General features: G+C 36.2%; 1 protein-coding gene across 1 annotated transcript; it reads right to left on the reverse strand.

Annotated features, from left to right (window-relative positions):
* Window positions 1-13566: 13566 nt before the first annotated feature.
* On the reverse strand, window positions 13567-16482 carry LOC129895599 (uncharacterized). Its single transcript, XM_055971328.1, has 2 exons — window positions 15962-16482; window positions 13567-14333 (listed from the first exon to the last, which is right to left on the reverse strand). Exons 1-2 carry the CDS (start codon window positions 16106-16108, stop codon window positions 13803-13805), a joined length of 678 nt encoding a protein of 225 aa, XP_055827303.1. The 5' UTR covers window positions 16109-16482; the 3' UTR covers window positions 13567-13802.
* Window positions 16483-22554: the final 6072 nt, after the last annotated feature.

Below are 22554 nucleotides of genomic sequence, written 5' to 3' on the forward strand. Positions count from 1 at the left end.
TATATACATCTCCACGTGGTTGAGGAACACCGTAGATAATAATTAACAGAGAAAAAGTAGAGATCTTACCTTGAATTCTTCTAAGTCATAGCTAGTCTCTCTTTCTCTCATGTTTTCTCTCTTTTTTCTTGGCTGAATTTTGGATGAAGAATGAAGTACTTAGTCACATAACATACATATATAGGGTATCTTTGGATGTGACATGTGTTATCCCCATAGGTTGATACGTGTCTAGCCCTTATTGGGCCACGGATCCATGCCTTGCCTCCTAGGCTGCCACGTGTCCTTGTGAGGCCCACCACCAAGCAGGTGGGTCACCTTCTACCATGTGGCACCTTCCCATGCTGCCACATGTCATTTTTTCCTCTTCCTCGTGGGTTCACAATCTCGTCTTATTTTAAGAACCCATGTACTCCTTGCTATGTAAGTGTGGTATGTACTCAAGTAGCTTAGGTTTGTAAGACTTTCAAGTTAGTAGCTTATGTAGGTAAATTGAGTCCTACGATTCGTTACTTGGCCTCCAACTACTTCCGGGCTCTCCTAGCCTTATTTCCAACCTTCCCTCTCACGGGGTGTTGCATTCTTCTTTCCTTAGAGTTGTTTGATAGCGTAGTAGATTATCTGACTCACTTGATAACTTCTAAGAAGCTTGAGAGAAATTCCGAGCTCAAGAGTGTGGGGTGTAACATCCTTCCCCCCTTTAGAACATTCGTCCTCGAATGTTAACGTACCTTGTAGGGTTTCATAAGGATTTCGGGGGTTTTGTATAACCGTCATCTCTCAACCTATTTAGGGGTTTAGATTACCTTTGTACATAGGGAACAAGTCTGGATATCTTCTTTCTATTTCCTTTTTGACTTCCTAGGTCATCCTCTTTCTATTTTTTGTTTTGCCATAATACCTTGACAGAAGTCACGTCCTTGTTCGCAACTTCCTAATTTGTCGATCCCAGATAGTGATAGGTTATTCTTCGCATGATAATTCTTCTATTTTGTGGGCATCAGCTATGGGACATATTCCGGGTGGATCTCCAGTACATTTTTGAAGTATCCGTATTAGACGTACTAGGCATATGGTTTCCAAATCAAGTGGTGAGTTCAACTTACAGACAACTTTGTCCACCTTACGAGCAACTTGATAAGGTTTAATGTATTTTGGGATAAGTTTCCTTTTCTTGCCGAATCTTATTACTCCCTTCCTGGGTGACCCTGCTACGAACACCTAATCATCAATTTGAACTCTGACTGTCGATGTTGATCATCTGTAAATCATTTATGCCGAATTTGTACTACTAGTCCATAGCTTTATAAATCATGTTTGGGCCTACTATCTTAGTCTTTTTAACATCGACCCAACCAATAGGGGACTTACACGTCCTACCCTACCAGTCTTGTACGGGGTCATTGGGATACTAGAGTGGTAGTTATTATTGTAGGCAACTTGATAAGTGATAGATGATAATCCTAGCTACCTTCGAGGTTAACAACACCAACTTGCGACATATCTGCTAGTGTTTAGGTGGTACGCTTAGCCTGTTTATCTATTTTGAGGATGAAAGGTGGTACTAAGACCCGCCTGTGCTCCCAATATTTCCTTGGATTAATATTCAAGTGCTAGCTGTACTTAAGCCCCTCTACTCAAGATAATAGTTGTAGGGACCTCATGTACTATTTCTTAGCTTCCTTAGAAGACTTTAACTGGTACTTTACCCTTTGGGTTTCTTCGCCCCCCCTTTTTTTCCAATCCTTAAGGTTGGCTACTGAATAATGTTGAAGTCCCCTCATATAATGGTTTTCATAGTCGTTTTGTGCTCTGTCTATCATTACTTAGTATACTCCCAAAGGAATTTGACATATAAATTTGCCATCTTTTGGTAATCGGCTAGTTCTGCTCGTCTTACTTAAATCATTTCATAATTTTCCTCACCCCAAGTTGTAACACTTTAAATTCATTATCTCGTGTCATTCTTTACCTTTACGAGAATATGAGAAGGTGCTCGACTTATCCTGAGAAATATCTTAGCGTCGTCTCGCTAAGTCTTATGTGTTACCTTGCCGTTTTGTCCCTTATCCTATAGTCAGTATCGGGGTAGACCTTTGGTCCAACCATGTCCATGTCTTACTTTTCCCATAGTACTAATTCCATCTCGATAGTTTAGCTTAACCTATCTTCATATCTCTCGGTAGGGTATTCAAAATATCATAACTGTATTTCCATTATTGAACCCCTATTCCTTTTATCATGTACTTACTTAATTAGCCTGATGCTTATATATACATACCCATAGGTTGCACAACCATTCTGATGCAACTTATATGAGGTAGATTTAGTATTTCCGTCTCTTGGTTCATTCTACTATACACATCTCACTCACATTGGAACTTGCTTGTCCTATCTTGTTATACTTGTTTCCTTTCCCCTTATTCACCCTTTGCTCTTCTCATCTCCTACCATAGGAGGTTGTCTATTCCTTTTCTTTGGTTATTAATCTATCGCAACACCACTTATATCCCATTCTATAGCCAACATTTTGGCTTTTGGTCTAGCATGATGTCATTCAATGTCTTGTTAAAAACATCTTAACACTACCTTACATAGCATTCTGAATTTTATCCAATTATTGGTGGCTTCCATACCTTCCTAACTTGGTTCAGCAAGGGATCTTATTAAAGTTTAAGTATCCATCTTAAATATATTGTCACATCAATTGCCTCCACCTTACCCTTGCAATATTTCTCATTGACTTCCCCCCTTTAGAGGGTAGTTACACCTTTATCTGCTTATACCTTGCTCTACGTCTCTGTGTCCAGTCTCAATTGTATTCAATCTCCTTCCCCAATCTACTTGGTACTGTATCATGTCCCCATATTCCTGCATATTTTATAACGTGATTGTCCACGTACGGAACCTTGGCTTAATCACGAGGCTACGAGAACCTTCCCATACCTAATGTGATATCTCGTCTACTAATCGGTACTTGAATAATGTGACCCAGAAAATAACTCATCTGAGGCCACATTCTACTTATCTTTATGAAAGGTCAATACACACTTGCAGTCGTTCCAATGTTTAACTAGGCAACACTCATATTCCGATGATGATTGTCCAAGGTTCTCTCGGAGTAGTAGCTTTATCCTAACCTATATCCTTTGTTTCTTGGGGTGAATAGAAGTTGCACCATTTATTCCTTAAGTTTGCCGTCTTTATTTCTTAGGGGTTCCATTATTTTTGGGGCAACATTGTGTACATGCATCATTCCTTTATACCTTATACCCCTTGCCCTTACTGTGAACCCAACACAGGCTTTTAACTTAGTCAACACATACGAAGTGCGCCTTACTAACGATCTTACTTTATCCCTGTATTGTTGTACCCCACCTTTGAATTCATAATTACACATCCCCCGCTTAGTTCGTACTCGTATTCAGTTCATGACATCTCTTGGGGGTGCTTCTGTTAGAAGTTCCTTCTCCAATTAGTCAGTGGAGAAGTAATAAGTTGTTATCATAGAGCACTTCCCAACCACTGTTAGAAGAAAACTAAAATCCCTTAACCATCATAGTACTTTTCAACACTTGACTCACATGGTCCCCCCCTGAGTTCCTCGAGTCGTGAACAACTTATCTAATTTACAACTAAGAGTTGGGGGCTTGGTACTTTTCAAGAGAAGTAAAACTTAATCGCTGGACGTCTTACCCTTCAACTTGAGTTTTTTTTTGTCCTACAGCACCAATACGACTGGAGATACCGTGGTTTGAACTGTACTGCTCAGATAAGTTTTTGTTTCTCTGACATATAATTCCCCAAGTAAAAAGGGTGCCCCTTATCGATGACATGGAGAGTACCTCCTACATCTTTATTTTAGCATAATATGGGTACTCGGTATCAACTTCCAGGACATTTTATGAAGCTATGTATCATTCCCTTTCCTTGTTCTGGGAAAATTTCGGCAGAGTTTCCTCTATACTCTTTACTATCCAAAAACCTGTACGCAGAAAATATCAACAATGCCTCACAGGGCCAGCATATATATATATATTCATATCATCTCACAGACACACAGGGCTTTCAATATCATCAAATATCGCAGCCATGCAGGGCTTTCAATATTAACAATAGTATGAAAGTAATAGACTTACCTCGTATGTCCAACTTTACCTGCATCGGTTGCACTTCCCTGTCTACTTTCCTTTCAAGTTTTGCCTTTACATTACAATAATATGCCAATACATTACTCAACCGATATCTTTCGTGCCTTTACTTACCTGCATGCTTCATAACTTTCCCATGTCATCAAGTACTTCCTTCCAACGATGTCGTCCTTCTGTTAAGATCCAAGGTTCTTATAAGGGATTTTCCTATGACTTGGATCTATAATACGATCTCAGATGTGAAAGAAAAGTAATATCCTAAATGTCCTATAGCTTCCTGTTAATCAATGTGGTGCGCAACACATCGATAATCAAGACTCTACTAGACAGGTCTGCAGACAATCCATGGAAGAACTGCTCTGATAACACTTCTGTCATGACCCAACCCCGTAGGCCGCGACTGGGGTCCGACCTGAACCCTCATATACACATTTATCAGCTGTGGTCAAGTTGAACTATAAACAACATAGTAGCATGCATCAGAACCCTATTGAGTGATAACATTTCCATAAACCTGTAGCCTCTTTTATTTATATCACATTATGAAAGGGCACGCAAGCCGACAAGGCTGCCACAACATAATACCACGTACAATACATCATATAAACCCAACTGAACCAAACTGACATCTACAACCCATATACACATGTCTGCAGACCTCTAAAAATATTAACAACAACATATGGTGGGACAGGGCTCCCGTCGTACCCCTGAATAAAAAAAACAATTATATACATCAGCAGTCTGTGCAAAAACTAGGCTCCAATACAATGGAGCCTCTTCCAGCTGAACTGAACAAAATCCTAAGCTGACGGACTCCCAAAACCTGTATCTGTACCTATGGGCATGAAATGCAGCCCCCCCCCCCCGAGAAAAGGGGGTCAGTATGAAATATGTACTGAGTAAGTAAAACATAACATAATACAACTGGAAGTATATATGAAATAGAGAAGCACAGGATAAAATATCAAATCAGAAACTTGTACCTGTTCTCAGTGAATCATAAAAGTATGCATGCTCAAATTATACAATATAGCCGGCCCCATCAAGGATCTGGTGAATCATATTTTTAGGACCATCATAGGCCCGGAACCATCACCACCTTATTACAACATATCATCATATATATACATACGTACCCGCTCCCCTAGTGAGGGACTCGGTGATTTTTTCATGTCATTGTATTATCATATCCTCGTATAGTGTACCTGGCTCTTTAGTGAGGGACTCGGTAGATAATGCAGTGAACTGTGCACGAGAACATACCCTATCCCAGGACTCAGTGATAGAAGGGTTACTGTATTCACGAGTAGAGTAGTGAGTAACTATATGCAATTTAAATCATTATTAGAGACTCTACTGAATAAGAAAGTTAAGCTTTTGCCTGAGGACCCGAGTAGTAGTGTAGTCATATTGAGTACCCTCTAAATGCCATTATGGGCTATACCAATTGTAACCTCGGGTACCTTATACATATACCAATGTAAGGCCAAGTCGCTTATGGAATCAGAAACACTTGTTATCATATAGTCTTTAAGACTTGGAGCTTGTACATTTGGTACCTCTTTAACACATACAAGTTTTTAAAGAAATAGTTCAACTATTACAGGAGTTCAATATTCAAAAGTAAATAGGAGATGCTTAAGAATGGAATTACCCCGGAGCTCATATCATATTTAACTTACAACTAAGACATGCCAAAAGAAGAAAGAGAATAAGCTCTATATAGTTTGTAGTTTCCTTCATATGGTCATCATGTACATATTTCGTACCCGGCCCATCCTGGGGCTCGGTGAACAACTATGGGATCATAATCTCATTTTTATACCAAGTACATATCAAGAGAAAGGAGATATAACTTTCCACACACTACTCTTTAACACGTAGAATCCTTAACAAGCAATACTCAATTCTTGTAGGGGTTCCAATACCAAGAAGTGGATAGGGATTATGAGGCGTACTTGGAGCTCTAGGAATGGAATTACTCCCACATTTCACATACAATTCACTTACGGCTAAGACATGGCAAAAGGAAAGAAAGATAGATTTACATACCTCTTATGAGTTACTCTTTATCATGTTTTCCTCGTTGTCCTTTGAACCTATTCAACATGGAAGCAACACGAATATCAACCATGCTTGACTTTAAAGAATCTTAAGTTGCAAACGAGTATTCATAAAACTCATTTTCTCATTCGTCTTCTCGACTAGTTCTTTAGCCAGTTAAGGAGTTAACGAAAATTGGGCAGTACCTCCCCTATAACATGCCCTATCCGAATTTCCAATTAGATCCCTAATCACTACAGATAACCAACAAAAACAACCTATAGCTCATATAAAAATAAAAAATGGAAACATTAAACAACATAAGCTCCAAACAACTTGTTTAACATTACGATAGCAAAATAGGGTTTCTAGTCTCTATCTTGTAAAACATTTAACCGTAGAATACCTTTATTCCCTGTAACACACCACCACACACCTGCAGCAGCAGCACCACAAGCACAATATCCAACTCGACTTCAATTTAACTATAGCGATTCAAATTTAGTTTGTTTCGAACGTCAAGCATATTTATGGAATTTTCATATTTCAAGCCACTTAAACAACGTGTAATACACTTCATAGAAACACCATCAACTCCAAATTGAAAGGAGAGGCCTTACCTTACCCGAAATTGGCCAAAGCTCGCCAAACTAGTCTCGGAAGTTCCTTGACGTGCTAAAACTTTAGATGATTGTTTGTATCGCTTCTTCACTGCCCCAACCCATAAATTTATATTATTAACACCCTAAATTCATCGTAGGACACCTAAAATAATTTATTTATAGAGCGAAGCTCGGAGGCTTACCTTGGCAGGCTCTAGGCCGTAGCCCTCATTTTCTTGCTCTTCAAGCTTTTCCTTCAACTTTCTCTTGTTTGTTCCAATTGTAAAGCTGAAGATATGGTTCTGTAGGCATCATAAGATACATATATACATCTTCACATAGTTGAGGAACACCGTAGATAATTAATTCATGGAAAAAAAGTAGAGAGCTTACCTTGAATTCTTCTAAGTCGTAGTTAGTCTCTCTTTCTCTCATATTTTCTCTCTTTGTTCTTGGCTGAATTTTGGATGAAGAATGAAGTACTTAGTCACATAACATACATATATAGAGTGTATTTGGAGGTAACACGTGTCATCCCCATAGGGTAACACGTGTCTAGCCCCTATTGGGCCACGGATCCATGCCTTGCCTCCTAGGCTGCAAGGTGTCCTTGTGGGGCCCACCCCAAGTAGGTGGGTCACCTACTTGACCCCAAGAAGGTGGGTCACTTGCTTCCATGTGGAACCTTCCCATGTTTTCAAGTGTCATTTTCTCCTCTTCCTCATGGTTTCATAATCTCGTCTTATTTTAAGAACCCGAGTACTCCTTGCTACGTAAGCGTGGTATGTACTCAAGTAGCTTAGGTTTGTAAGAATTTCAAGTTAGAGGTTACGTAGGTAAATTGAGTCCTACTACTCGTTACTTGGCGTCCAACTACTTTCGGACTCTCCTATCCTTATTTCCAACCTTCCCTCTCACGGGGTATCGCATTGTTCTTTCCTTAGAGTTGTTTGATAGCGTAGTAGATTATCCGACTCACTTGATAATTTCTAAGAAACTTGAGAGACATTTTGAGCTCAAGAGTGTGGGGTGTAGCATTATAACACCTCAAAAGTTCAAAAGTCAATTTTAAGAGAAAATAGTTCAAGAAGTTTGTTTGTGCAACTTCCCATGAATCCGCCTACGGACTGTAAATGGACCTACGGCCCATAGGAGAGCATTCGTAGGTGAGCCCAATAACTACAAAAAAAAATCGAGGTACATGAGGGGTTGTACGAGTGTACCTATGGACAATATGAGGTCCTACAGTCCATAGAAGTCCATCGTAGAAGGGACCTGAGTTTGGAAAGAAATAAAAGTTTTAGAACATTTTCTACGGTCTAACAGGACAGTCTGTAGACGGGACCTAGGCCTGCAGGAAAGGTCATAGATAGAGATTCAGAGAATGAGTAATTGAGAGTTGGAAATATGGAAGGGCCCACGACTGGTAAGGTTTTCTACTGACCATAGGGTAGTTCATAGGTAGAGATTCAGAGAAGTTGATTTGAGGGCTCAACAGAATGACGACACCTACGATTCGTAATGGAGTCTATAACCCATACGGGGGTGGCCATAAACCAAACTTCAGAGGAGTGGTTTTCCTACCTTGATATCATGAGAGATTTAGATGACCCGTGTGATGAATTACGACTCATAGGTAGGGCCCGTAGGTCACCTCCAATTGTTATTTCTCAAGGTTAATTATGTCATTTTCTACTTTTTAATACCTAAGTTATGTCGTTTTAAACCTATTCCTAAGTTGTATAACTATTTTTACACTTAAAATTTTCCCTCTTCTCTCTCATTTACTCAAAACTCATAAGACTCTCAAGAAATTCTATCTCAAGATCTTCTTCTCCAATCAAGCTAGGGTTTTAAGCTTCAAGTCTCTTCTTCAAGTTTTAATGATAGAATTCATCGAGGTATGTTGGAGTTTAATCCAAGGATGATCTTTTCATCTATGGAGTATAAAAGAATCTTCAATTACTCTTTATGGTTTCTTTCTAAAACCTAAGGTTTTTATGATTTTTTATTGGGTTCAACCAATTATGATTTTATTTATTTTCTGATTTTTAATATGGATGATTTAATTTAATCACATATTTTTTAGTAGTTTCTCATGAACCCATGCATTATGCCTATTTTATGATAATAAATTATGTTTGAGAATTATGCATGTATCATGAATTGATGAAACTATGATTTTAAGGATGCTTTTAGAAAATGTATCAATATGATTTCTACGAAAACAAGATTGCTTCAAAAGTATTCTCATCATAAAGGATTTTCATGATTTTCTATGAACAAGCTTATCTTAATTTAGATGCTTAGAAAAGTGTCTTTTATGAATATGTTATGAAATTATGATTTATTAAAGGAGCTATTCTTTTGATTTGAGTATATTATTGTGAATTTGGTATTACTATACTCTTATCATTTCAAAGACTATGCTATGATTATTGCTATTCTTATTGAGAGCATCACCTAGAACCAAGTTGGAATAGTGGTGATTACTCAAGTCCCAGAACTACGTGCCTCCTTAGGATATCCTAATTTTACAAATTAGCTTCAGCTAGTGAATTTATAAATAGCTCATGTTCATGGTCCTTACCTGGTGTCACGATCCAACCCTGTAGGTCGTGACTGGTGCCCGAATTGGACACTCATATACACATCTATTATCTAAAATCGATCAACACTCACATGACATGAAATTTATACAAATGGAGCATCGTCTCAAAATTATCACATATACATATATATTGAAACCACCTATCTGGGGGAGTCACAATTGTCAAAAGATAAGATAGCATAGTACGTAACCGATAAGGTTGTCATTACATGTAGGAATGTACCACTATATACATAAACGCGAGCCGAAAAGGCTTTCACTATGAATGGGAATGTCCCAAAACATAAGTCATACCAGTACAACCGAACAACATCTATATACAACCCACACATGTGTCTACAGACTTTTAAGAATATCAACAGTATCATATGGCAGGATAGGGCCCCACCGTACATGATTCTATCATATATCATATCCGGCCCATTATGGACTCGGTGAATCTGTCATATACATGTATATCATATTTGGCCCATCATGGGGCTCGGCTCCATCATCATGTCATCATATAATATCATCATATATAAATATACCGTACCCGGCTCTCTAGTGAGGGACTCGATGAATAATATAGTGAAACTGTAAGTGAATACATACTCGGCCTGGAACTCTGTGAAATATGTGACAACAGTATGCACGAGCAGAGTAATGAATAACCATATGCATTTAAATCATCATTTGAGACTCAATAGAATAATCAAAATGAACCATCATTTGAAAATCAAGACAGTAGTCGTCTCAAGTACCCTTCGATTGTCATTATGAATTATACCAAACATTAATTATATCAAAATCTGAATTATACCAAAATAGAATGGCTGGATTCATACACATGTATCAAGACATAATGATATAAGTTCCAGAAAACAAGAACATTAGCCATCCTAGTGTATGTAAGAATAAGAGCTTCTTTGTAATTTATACATTCGTCGTCCGTTTGTTTCATATGGATCATGCCAAAAGAAAGAAAGGTTAGCTTTATATACCTTTAGAATTTACTTATACACAATACGTATATGATACCCAATATTGTCTCAACCTATATTAAAACGTTAGGCACTACGGTTAAGCTATGGAAAGACATAAAATGTACTTTATTGTTAGTAGGTTATTTCTAAAAAATAATTGGATAGCACCTCCCCTATACCACTCACTTTTCCAACTTTCAAACCAGCCATACAATCACCAAGCAACATCAATAATCACATATTCAAATTTCATGTAAAGACAAGCCAAAACGAGATTCAAGAATACTCCAAACAGCCCACATAACATTTGACTTCCGTTGATTATCAGCATGACGATTACGATGCTATCAAATTACTTCTAATAAGTTGCATCTACCACACCTTATCGAGATGATTTATAACAACCCAACAATTAACCATACAATGCAAAATCATAACTACACTCAATCATCCAATTCAATTCAAGCAGCCACACGTATCACCGTCCGTAAAATAATTACAACTCCAATGTGACATTCCAAATTCATTCATTGTCATTATATACTCAGACACAATAACAACCACAACATTAATAAAAAATAATCCATCATTTTTAACTTAAACCAGCCCTAACATTGTCCAAATGGAGATTTAACATTAGCATATACAATCTCTTCACTTTTAACACATAATCTATAACAATAATAACAACCATGACAATCAACCCAATTTAATTCAAGCAACTCCAATTCTATCCACTTTAATACCAACACTAATCATGGAGTTTTCTTACTTCCAATTCCATTTTATACAATTTAGTCTCTTCATTATAACATCATTTCTAGAATAAGGCAGCCCACATTCATAACATCCGACAGCAATTCAAATCCACATACAACTACTACATCTTCAGGTTATCTTTAATGATCCATAGTCTTAACATTTTCATCAAAATATTGCTACAACAACCCAACCAACATACAACACAACATATAATCTTAACTATCATTAGTCTTCCAAGCTCAACAAGAACAATAACAACATACCAAAACAGGCCCTAATTAACTACATAAACATGCTCAAAAACCTTATGAACCCCTACAACATGCCAAGCAAACCACCTCCAATTTTTATACGTTATTTCGTACAATCTTTTTATCTATTTTAATGACATATAGAAGCAACCCCATGACAGCAACATCACTCATTCAAATATAAGAAAACTATGTTAATGTTACACCAAGTTCTAAACAGCCCACAAATATCATACCAAACAGCTCCAAAATATATATACAATATCTTCATACACTTTATTCTTTCAAATTCAAGAACAACAACTCATCAACAACATCAAAACAATATCAACAATTATTATACATCATCACTCAGCTAATTTCATCCATTTAATCCACCTAAAACAACCTCTTAATCCATAAATCTCAACAAATCAACAAACTAGTTTATAACACTATTTTCTCCGTTCTAATTCGTTAAAACTCTAAATAAACTTGTTAATAATGAAAAACGAACTTTAATATTATCTCAAGTGTGCAGCAACCATATTAACACTTCTCCTTCTTAATGAATATTTACAGACGTAGGGTATACAAATGATTTTGGTTACCCTTATTTTTTATTGTTATACAAGTTGATGACTTGAATTTGGAACTCTTAAAAAGTTGCCAAAAAAATAATAGATTATTTATTCAAATGAGAAAATTGTAGAATTGAATTGATCCTGAAGTATCATATCTTATGTAATTATCGTATTTATGCATCTTGATATAATTATGAGAACAATTTAGTTTTACTAAAATAAAATCACTCTCATATTGCAAATAAAAGTCTCCATATGAATGAACTTATCCTAATGAATATTATCAATTTTTTTTAATATACAGTACATTCATTTGACTGGCATAAGGGTTCTATACATATATATTATTTATTTTCATGAAAATTTGGTCATTCTGGGATAAAAAAGAGCAAGCCGAGAATGTGTATGGCTGAGGTCAATGATCCATCTTATTCGAGCAAATTATGATAAAAGATATACCATCTTATATGAACATAAAGCAGCTTCTATAGACAATTAAACGGATGATTTCTAAAAAGAGATATAATGAAACACATTTCACCAAAGTTTTTCTACACAACTAATCTTCAAAAGAATGACAATATCAATATACAATAAATTTGTTCTAGTAATAATATGACTAATTTATTAACCAACTGCGACTTTTGAGAAGATAGCTGCAAAAGATTAGAAAGCGAAGATTCAAGTGTATGGATTGATGTTCTCATCAGGGAGAGCTAATACGCTCTTTACTCTTTTTTTTTTACAAGATTTTGTCCCATTGAGTTTTTCATGTAAGATTTTTAATGAGGCGGCCAAAATGTGTAATGTTAGATATATGCACTCTTTTTACCTTTACTAAAACTTTTCCAATAGATTTTTTCTTGTAAGATTTTAACAAGACATATTATTTATCAAATTAACATTCAAAGGGGAGTATTATAATTATTTGTATTAAAGTGAATATCTATTTTGTAAGGTTCTTTGTAGAAAAGTTAGAAACCATAGGATTGAGACAAATATTGTTATTCCTATAAATAACAATTCTCTTAAATGTATTTCGTTCGGAAGAGAATACGAAATGTTCTCTTTTCCCTTGCTTATTGTTCTTCTTGTTTTATTATTTCATGAAAACGTTCCTCTACTTTTACTGCAATTAAATTTAGTTTGTTGTTTGATATTCACCCCAATTTCCAATCTACTTTCTCTGTTTTGAAAAAAATGATTTACTTTTTTTTTACCCTGTTTAAAAAAAGAATAATTCTATTTTTTTTGCAACACTTTAATATCAACTTTTCACGTGACATATTTAAGGTCATATGATTAAAGAACATTTTGGTACATTTGACATAACTTTAATCCAGGATCATAAAATTAAAAAGTCTTATTTATTTTCTTAAACTTCGTGTTAAGTCAAATTAGACCATTCTTTTTAAAACGGAAGCAGTGATTAATATTGCAAGCAAGTATTTAGAAAAAAAGCAAAAATTTAAAATTAAAGTTAAAAAGAATTTGTTAAATAATTCTTAAAGGGTTCATATGTTGTGATAAGAACTTCAGCTATTCCTTCATTAATTCTACTTGACGTCACAAATTTAAAAGTTGGAATGTATCAAAAAAAGTTTAAAGTCGGATAACCTCTCTTCCATTTGCTATATCCATTATAGCTTCAAGAATAAAATATATTTTTATGACTTGTACATACAATATCAGAAATAGATTATGTGAAATGTAAAGTGAAAATATATATAGTGTGATAATGAGAATGAAATATAAGTGTTGCTCACCCCAACTTATTCAATTAAAAAATTATTACCATACCATCTGTAAATAAGGAGCCTTCATAGCATCTCTAGATCTTTTATGGTTAGTTTATTTGTCCCACCAAAATTTTCCTGATTTCTTTTCTTCAATTACAGGTTTTTTTGCTGGTTTCTCTTCCACTGGAGCTTCAGATCTTTCTTCTTCTGTTGTCTTTTCTGCTTTAGTGACTTCCTTTGCTGGAGTCTCCACTGTTTCTTCTACTTTCTTTCCAGTGGAAATCTCTGTTTCTGATGTTATAATTTCCTCTACGGTAGTCTCTGTTTCTGATTTTATTTCCTCAACTCTCTTATCTGTTTCTGATTTTATAACTTCGTCCTTCTGTGAGGGGGTTGTCTCTATTTCTGATTTTATAACTTCCTCCTCCTGTGCAGGAGTCATCTCGGTTTCTGATTTTATAACTTTCTCTTCTTCTTTTTCTGATTTTATTTCCTCAACTCTCTTCTCTATTTTTGATTCTATAACATCCTCGCTTGTATTTTCAAGAAATGCTTGTGGGGTATCCTCTGTTTTTGGTAAAACTTCTGGCTGGGTTTGTATAGTCTTAGATGTCTCCTCTTTCACTTGTTCTGAGCCTTTCCCCTGCATCCATTAACACTTGGTAGTTAGATCAAATCAAACTTATCAACCACTACCTGTTTTTTTAGGTTATTCCTCACATTAGATCCCTAATGCTATGATGTTGCCACAATCTGATTGGTGGTATTTTTGAATTCAAAACACTAAAAATTATTTGGATCATTGATATTTTCTATTTTACGCGTGTTTTAAAATTATTAATAAATAAATTACTTTTATTATTTTATCCTTTATTTATATCAATGCACATAAAAATTAATTTTAAAAAGTGTACATAAAATATAAGAATAGCTAATATTGTAAATTGTTCACATTCAATTTGAATTGAATAAACTTCCAAGGTCATATTAAAGGTAGAATTAAAATAAAAAAAATTAATTAATTTTATCATTATTTAGTAAGTAATAAAGTAATATATGTGAAGGGGAGTCTTGGAGTAACTGGTAAAGTTGCTGCCATGCGACCAGGAGGTCACGGGTTCAAGCCTTGGAAACAGTCTCTGGCAGAAATGCAAGGCAAGGCTGCGTACAATAGACCCTTGTGGTCAGGCCCTTCCCCGGACCCCGCGCATAGCGGGAGCTTTAGTGCACCGGACTGCTCTTTTTTAAAGTAATATATGTAATAACATGCACGACTAATATGAGGCGGAGAAAACAACAAATTAAACTACTCCATTTTAACGACATCCATTTTTGTCATCATACTGAATAAAATATTTGTGGCCTTAATTTCATGTACCATAACAAGAAGTTTTCGCACAAGTTGCCCATCAACCATTTTTTTTTCCCCTTCATACTTTAGGTAATTAATTTTTATCTCTTCTACCTATCTAATGAAAATTTGTAGCTAAAAGTACTCTTATCTATCTAGACATAATTCGCTCGGTATAAAGTGTGTTCGAATAAGTTATGTAACAAGTGCTACGTAATTTATTTTTTAAAATTTGTTAGAGTGATCAGAAATTGAAATTGTGCCTTTTAGGGAATATGTTCATTTTGTTTTTGCGACGAAAATTTTGAGAGTTGTGTTGGATGGTAGAGCATATTTGTGGGTCAATGTGTTGTATTTCTTAAAAAATATATTATGCCCCCCACCCCCGTTCCCCCCGGTGTACAACATAACTTTTTTGAGATATTATAAAATAAATATATAAATTTAAGCTTCGCAAAAAGTTATTTCTTATTTTGGTGTAGAAATATTTTCCACCACTTATTTGTTATTTAAAATGCTAAAAGAAAAATAATACAACAAATTTGGAGGCAAAAACTATATATCATCCCAAAATACAGGCATTTGTAAGAATGACCCCATGACAACCCCACACAAGTAAATAACGAAAGATTCTAAAAGGACCAGCACTATTATGCGGAAAAGTTTTTTTTTCTACGGTAATATCATATTAGTTGCATGAAAAATATGCCAGAAATTGAATGAGTTTTATTTTAACTCTTACTTATGTATTTCATCTTTATAAAGCATTTTCAAATAAATTAAGATGTAACAGAAATAAAGGAACAGATATACAAGATCACAAAATACATGTAAGTTGTAACAGTAGGATAATTATATTTATATATATTTATATATAAAGAAAAATTAAATGTAGTGGTGATTGTAATAATTAAGAATACCTCGAACAAATTACTGAGAGAGTGGGGCTTATTGGGAACATCATCGCCCACAATTCCTTCTTGCTTGTTGTTGTTCATGATGTCTTCTCCCGCCACATGTGGAGCGGTACCCTCCAAGACCTTAGGCTTGCTTGCACATGCTCCCATTTTTTTGTCGATGAATAACCAAAATAATCAATATCCTTTGGGTTAATATTTAGGCCTTGTTGAGCTAGAAAAATTGTTAAATTGGAGAGAAGAAAGAGGCAATGATGTTGTCAATTGATGTTTCAAGGGATGAAAACAGGAAGGAGACATAAATTATTTTATTGGGCAGGTATGAACTTCTATGGTGGAGAGACTTCTTCGTTTGGCTTCACGTTTTTTTTTTCTTTTTTCTTTTCTCTTCAAATTATGACAAGTAATTTTCACTAAGTACTTTTTACGCTTAATTTTGGTTGTAATTAGGTAGCTTTTTAACAAAACGGAAATATTAGAGATTTCCATTTTTTCCTTCCTTTCTATTTTTTTGGGTGTTGATGATTTGGTTATGGGTTTGGTATTTAACATATGGTATCTTTCTGGATATAAATCGGATTTATCAGTTGGTCATATTTCAATGTGATACATGATAAGAAGAAATAGAACAAACATGACTCAGCAAAGGCAACTGGATCCAATGTCTAGACATGACCGACAAGGTTAACCTTGTTCGTTGAAAATCCATGATTATGTCATGAAGATCTAGAATCATGCCATAAATCCATCCAACTCCAAAGTTGCAGGATGAAATACAACAAAGATCGGTCAAGATAAACCCAAAAGTGTAGCTGAGCTTATTTGAGCTCTGCTTCTTCACTGATCAGCCATGAAGAAGGTAGAGATGAAGAAGAGAGGCGTTAGAGTAGAGAGAAGAAGGAAGTTTGTATTTTAGGGCTAACTGTGAAAGGCCCTTCAATTCTTAACAGTACATAGTTGCTATGTATATATAGCCAATTACATGGACTTAACTGACTAACAAATTGGTTAGTTAGTTCTAACTATGTAATAGCTAAAATAACTATACTGCCCTTATTTCTAACTGATTTTCTAACTCCTTTAACTACTTTCTTTACATCTCAACACTCTCCTTCAAGCTAGGAGGTGCAAAAATATTCAAAGCTCCAAGCTTGGATAGAAGGTGCTCATGTTGAGCTCTAGACAGTCCCTTTGTCAATATATCAGCTGGTTGTTCTTGGGTTGGTATGTAATCAACTTTGATCATGCCTTGTTGTAGTCTTTCTCTAATGAAATGACAATCTATCTCTATATGTTTTGTTCTTTCGTGATAAACTGGATTGACTGCAATTTGAATTGCAGCTTTGCTATCACTATAGACCTGCACTGGTACCTTCATATCAGCCTCAACTTCCTTCAACATTCCCATCAGCCACACAAGTTCTGAAACAGTAAAAGCCATGCTTCTATATTCAGCTTCAGCTGAACTTCTAGACACTGTAGTTTGTTTCATGGCTTTCTAAGATATTAGTGATTTTCCCATCTTGATCAAGTATCCTGTGATTGATTTCCTGGTGAGTGCACATGCAGCCCAGTCTGCATCACATAAAGCTGTAATTTGGTTGTCTGATTGACTGGATAGTAGTATACCTTGTCCAGGTTGTCTTTTTAAATATTTGACTACTCTTAGGGCTACCTCCATGTGGGATTTCTTTGGCTGGTTCAGAAACTGACTTAATGTTTGACTACTGAAGGCTATATCTGGCCTTGTCATGTTGAGATACAGAAGTTTACCTATGTGTTTTTGATAGGTTGTCTGATCTATTAGAGGATCATGTAGCTCTTCTTACTTTTGGTTCACATGGTCATCATAGAACTTTGATGTGAGCTTGATGTTGGCATCTATTGGTGTTGCTGCTAGCTTAATTGCAGTCATTTCTACTTCTGCTATCAGATCAAGAGTGTACTTCCTCTGATGGATGAGTATTCCTGCTGTGGATCTTGCAAATTCAATCCCAGGAAGTATTTGAGCTCCCCTAAGTCCTTCATCTTGAATGCACTTTGTAGAGCTTTCTTTGTCTCTTCTATCAACTTTAGCTGCTGCCAGTGACTAACATGTCATCTACATATACAAGTACAATGACAATACCTTCTGCTGACTTGTTGATGAATAGGGAATAATCATATTGGATTTGTTTGAACTTGAAAGAAATAAGAGCCTTAGTAAGTTTGTGATTCCACTGCCTTGGAGCTTGTTTGAGTCCATAAAGGGACTTTGTTAGTCTACATACCTTCTCCCCTTGACTGACAAATCCCTGAGGCAGGTGCATATATATTTCATCCTCTAGGTCTCCATGTATAAAAGCATTGAGGACATCCATTTGATGGATGTGCCAGTTCTTGGAAGCTGCAATGGCAAGGACAGCCCTGACAGTCACCATCTTCACAACAGGAGAAAATGTTTCTTTGTAATCAATCCCTTCTTGTTGGCTTTATCCTTTTGCTACTAGCTTGGCTTTGAACTTCTCTATTTCACATTTGGATTTGGATTTAACCTTGTAGATCCATCTGCAGCCAATAGGCTTCTTCCCTGCAGGTAAGAAAGTGACTTCCCAGGTATTGTTGTTTTCTAAGGCCTGGATCTCTGTCTGCATAGCTTTAACCCATCTTGGGTCTTTGACTGCTTCAGCATAGCTGGTAGGTTCTATCACAGAGGATGTAGCTGCAATAAAGCACTGATGAGAATGTGACAGATGAGAGTAGCTTACATAGTTGGATAGTGGATATTGAACAACATGTTTAACATTCAGAGAGACAAAATCCTTCAGCCATATGGGAGGATGTTTAGACTTAACAGATCTTCTAGTAATAGGTGGACTAGACACATCAGTATAACTTGCATTAGTGTGTGTTTATGTAGACACACAATCTTGCTCACCAACATCTGGATGCCCACATGTAGCCTCTTCAGAAATTACAGATGGAGCAGTACCTGGGATTATGAAAGGGGATAGTTGAAGCTATGGAGCTATCTCACCTAGAACTTGTAGGTTATCTACAAACAATTGTTGTGTTGTTGAGCCATCATCCTTGGCAAATGGAAATATGGCTTCTCTAAACTGAACATCCCTGCTGACAAAGAATGTGTTATTGTGCAATTCAAACAAGATATAGCCTTTTTGCACTTCAGAATACCCCATGTGCACAGCTGACTTTGATCTGGGCATGAGTTTGTTATGTTCAGTGAGATTCTTGGCTAGGGCTAGGCAGCCAATGGTTCTCAAATAAGATAAACCTGGTTTTTTGCCATACAATCTTTCATAGGGAGATTGGAACTCAAGCACACTACTAGGATGTCTATTGATCAGGTAAGCAGCTGCTAGTACACAATGACCCCAAAATCTGAAAGGTATTTTTGCTTGAAACCTGAGGGCTATGGTTACTTCTAGTAGGTGTCTGTGTTTCCTCTCAGCCACTCCATTTTGTTGAGGAGTGTATGGACAAGACCTTTGATGTATAATACCTAGTGCTTTGAACATACTATCACATACTGAATTCACAAACTCAGTACCATTATCAGACCTTAAGACCTTGACCACCTTGTCAAACTGATTCTTAGTATACTGCAAGAAAAGTTTAAGAGACACACACACATCTGATTTGTGTTTAAGTAAGAATAGCCAAGTCATTCTTGAAAAGTCATCAACTATTGTAAGAAAATACTTGTTGCCATCAAATGTAGTTGTATTATAAGGTCCCCAAAGATCAACATGTACCAAATCAAAGGAGCTACTTCTTTTGATGATACTAGAGGGGAATACATGTCTAGTTTGTTTTGCAAATGGACACACTAAGCATTCAGACACCTTACACATACTAACTTTATTCATATTGAACATCTTGGCCAGTATAGCTGAAGACACATGTCCTAGCCTTTTATGCCATAGCTCCATATCTGATTCCTTGTCTATTGGATAAGCAGCATCAACAGAGTATACAGATTCCTTAGTCTTACTTGCATCACGTTGAGTTAATTGGTTTCATAGCAGATACAGGCCCCTCTCTTCTCTACCAACTTACTTTACCTTCCTAGTGTAGAGTTCTTGGAAAACACAGAAATCAGGGAAGAAGGAGACAGAGCAGCCTAATTCCTTGGTTATTTTGCTGACAGACATCAAGTTATACTTGAACTCTGGAATATGGAACACATTAGTAATCAAACTTTTAGATGGTAGACTACAAGAACCAATATGAGTTACTTTAGTGGTACCACTATTTAGTAAACACACAGCCTTAGGAGTGTTAAGTTGAAGTATAGATTCCTTTAGTAGCATCTGCAGTTTAGACACCATATGGTTTGTTGCTCCTGTATCCACTATCCACACATTATTATTTTCAGTTTCAAATAGGGCCATACCTGCATTGTTTGCCTTATAGCAATCAGGTGCATTGGCTCATGAACCAGACCGTTGATTCATCATCATAAGAATTTATTCATACTGATCTTTTGTGAATGTACAACCCTGAAGTAGTTGCTTAACCTCTCTCTCAGTTGCCTTGTTAGAAGTAGTGGTTGGTGATTTGTCTTCAGTGTGCTGTACTGTGCTATTCCTGCCCCACAATACTTCATCAGTCATATTTGTGTTCAAGCCATAAGAGAAGTTAGCCTGACCTGACTGCTGAGATTGATTTGTAAGGCTATTGGTGTCTACATGGACCATGTTTGCACTCTGAACCTTTCTTTTGGACTTGGAATCTGGAGGATACCCCACCACCTTGTAGCAGGACTCTTTGGTGTGGCCTCTACACTTACAAAAATCACAGATTAAGGATGTATTTTTCTTGAACCTATTGCTCATACCTGAACTATTTCCAACTCTTGAGTACATAGCTACTGAATCAGAAGTTGATGCATATAGTCCCAAATTGTTGATTCCTGTAACCACAGCCTTTTGACTCTCATCTTCTACTATCCTAGCATACGCTTGATTGATAGTAGGTAAGGGGTCTATCATGAGAATTTGACTTCTAGCTTGATGATATGTGTCATTCAGTCCCATTAGAAATTGATACAGCTTTTGTCTATTCATGTGGGCTACAAAACCTCTGGACTTCTCAGAATTGCAACAAGGTGAGGGCACTAACACTTCAGACTCATCTCACAACACTTTCAGCCTTGTATAATATGCTGATACAGAAGTTGTTCCTTGTTGTAAGGTAGCTATTTCTTTGTGTAGGCTATAAGTTCTTCATCCATCAACTCTATCGAGCCTCTCTTGCAGGTCAGTCCATACACTCGAAGCATTTGACGCAAACCCAATTCCACTTAACAAACTCTTCGAGACTGAATTCATAAGCCATGACAACACAATTGCATTTGCTCTTTCCCATTGGCCTCACAGTTCTTCACCATACATTTCTTTCCTGCACATTTTATCCACAAGCCTAATTTGTTTCTACCTAACAATGCTAATTTGATTGACAGATTCCACAAGGTGTAGTTTTCAATACCGTGCAACTGAAACAAGATGATGCTTATACCACTCACATCCGTGGGGCTAAGGAATAAGGATGACTATAGTCAATACCTTGTCCATTATTACCTGCCGAGCTTGCTGAACTTGGTATACCCACTCGTTGAGCTGAATCTATGGCTTCACCTATCATTTCTTCAACCTTTTGAGCTCTTTGTTGCGGAAGTCAGTGTTGGTTGCATTTTTGGCTTCGACGGAGCTCAGATCTGCAAACTACATGCTAACAGCTTTGACTGATTCTTTGAGTCTGATCTTCGACTCTTTGACTCAGTTGTGTGAACTCTTTCCAGTGACCAACACTCTGATACCATGAGCTTATTTGAGCTCTGCTTCTTCACTAATTATCTATGAAGAAGGTAGAGATGAAGAAGAGAGGCGTTAGAGTAGAGAGAAGAAGGAAGTTTTTATTTTAGGGCTAACTGTGAAATTCCCTTCAATTTTTAACAGTACATAGTTGCTATGTATATATAGCCAATTACATGGACTTAACTGACTAACAAATTGGTTAGTTAGTTATAACTATGTAATAGCTAAAATGACTATACTGCCCTTATTTCTAACTGATTTTCCAACTCCTTTAACTACTTTCTTTACATCTCAACAGTACCCATTCCGAAGAAACTTGGATCCTCTTCAATAATTACATAATTCTACACATAATGTATACAACATGTAGATATGGGTCATCATGAAGCAAAAATTCATGCAAAAATATTTATTAGGCTTTAGCTACAAATATATTTTAATTCATCACTTGTATCACATCACAACTTTCATGCCTCACTAACTATTATTCTGAAGTTCTGTAACCAAAATCTCTCAAGCTCTCAAGTTCACTTATTACTTGCTTTTTCGGTGACGTTGCTGGACAGCATGCCGGAGAACATGCTAATACTATTTGTCACTTTTATCTTGTTACTTATCCTATTACTCATTTTTTTATTTTCTATTTTAATCATGATTAACAAGTTATAATTTAGCATTGACAGTCCTATTGTTTGTTCATCTCAATATGTGTGTCCTTGAACCATATTAACATATTCAGTTGCAATTCAAGTAATTGATTTAGGGGTAGACAGTTTT

This window comes from Solanum dulcamara, chromosome 7 (genome assembly GCF_947179165.1).
Source record: "Solanum dulcamara chromosome 7, daSolDulc1.2, whole genome shotgun sequence".
In the NCBI taxonomy this organism is placed as follows: domain Eukaryota; kingdom Viridiplantae; phylum Streptophyta; class Magnoliopsida; order Solanales; family Solanaceae; genus Solanum; species Solanum dulcamara.

Coding starts and splice junctions, on each gene's coding strand:
- LOC129895599 (XM_055971328.1), bottom strand. CDS start 16,108: ATGGGAGCATGTGCAAGCAAGCCTAAGGTCTTGGAGGGTACCGCTCCA. Junction 14,334..15,961: donor CTCTCAGTAATTTGTTCGAG/GTATTCTTAATT, acceptor TAATGGATGCAG/GGGAAAGGCTCAGAACAAGT.